Genomic DNA, 402 nt, shown 5'->3' with positions numbered 1-402 from the left:
TGAGCTATGTTAAACTGCGAACTAATCTTCAGCATGCCATGTAAGTGAGAGTGCCTTATTGTCTGAGTCTAGGAAGTTCACTAATTCATTTTGACATATTTTATTGTGTGCCTTATCTAAAAATTTCAGCAAACTCTCTAGAGTAACTAAGCTGAAATAATCAAGGAGCTAAAAATTGGTCTTTCCAACAGAAAAAAAAACTTCTGAAGTTAAATATTAACTAGTTAGGTAAAGGACTGATATTAGGTTGATCTGTTGGAAAAGTTTAACTATGAATCCTTGTTTATTTTGGTACACAGAACTATAGCTAAAAATTCAGTTTTGTTACATCTTAATTGATCCCCACCTTAGTTCAGGCCCTCATCTCTCACCTGAACTATTGCATTAGCTTTCTAATTCATG

General features: G+C 33.3%; 1 protein-coding gene across 1 annotated transcript in view; it reads left to right on the top strand.

Moving 5' to 3' along the window:
* STAG2 (stromal antigen 2) overlaps positions 1 to 402 on the top strand; it is a 91,517-nt gene that overhangs the window by 81,384 nt on the left and 9,731 nt on the right. Inside the window, 1 exon segment of the mRNA XM_010857192.1 lies at positions 1 to 40. This exon segment is cut by the window's left edge and continues 5 nt beyond it. Coding sequence (XP_010855494.1) covers positions 1 to 40 — 40 coding nt within the window.

The sequence above is a fragment of the Bison bison genome, unplaced genomic scaffold, assembly GCF_000754665.1.
Source record: "Bison bison bison isolate TAMUID 2011002044 unplaced genomic scaffold, Bison_UMD1.0 scf7180017864378, whole genome shotgun sequence".
NCBI lineage: Eukaryota > Metazoa > Chordata > Mammalia > Artiodactyla > Bovidae > Bison > Bison bison.
The sequence above is the reverse complement of the archived record's forward strand: the minus strand, read 5'-3'. Positions and strand labels throughout refer to the sequence as shown.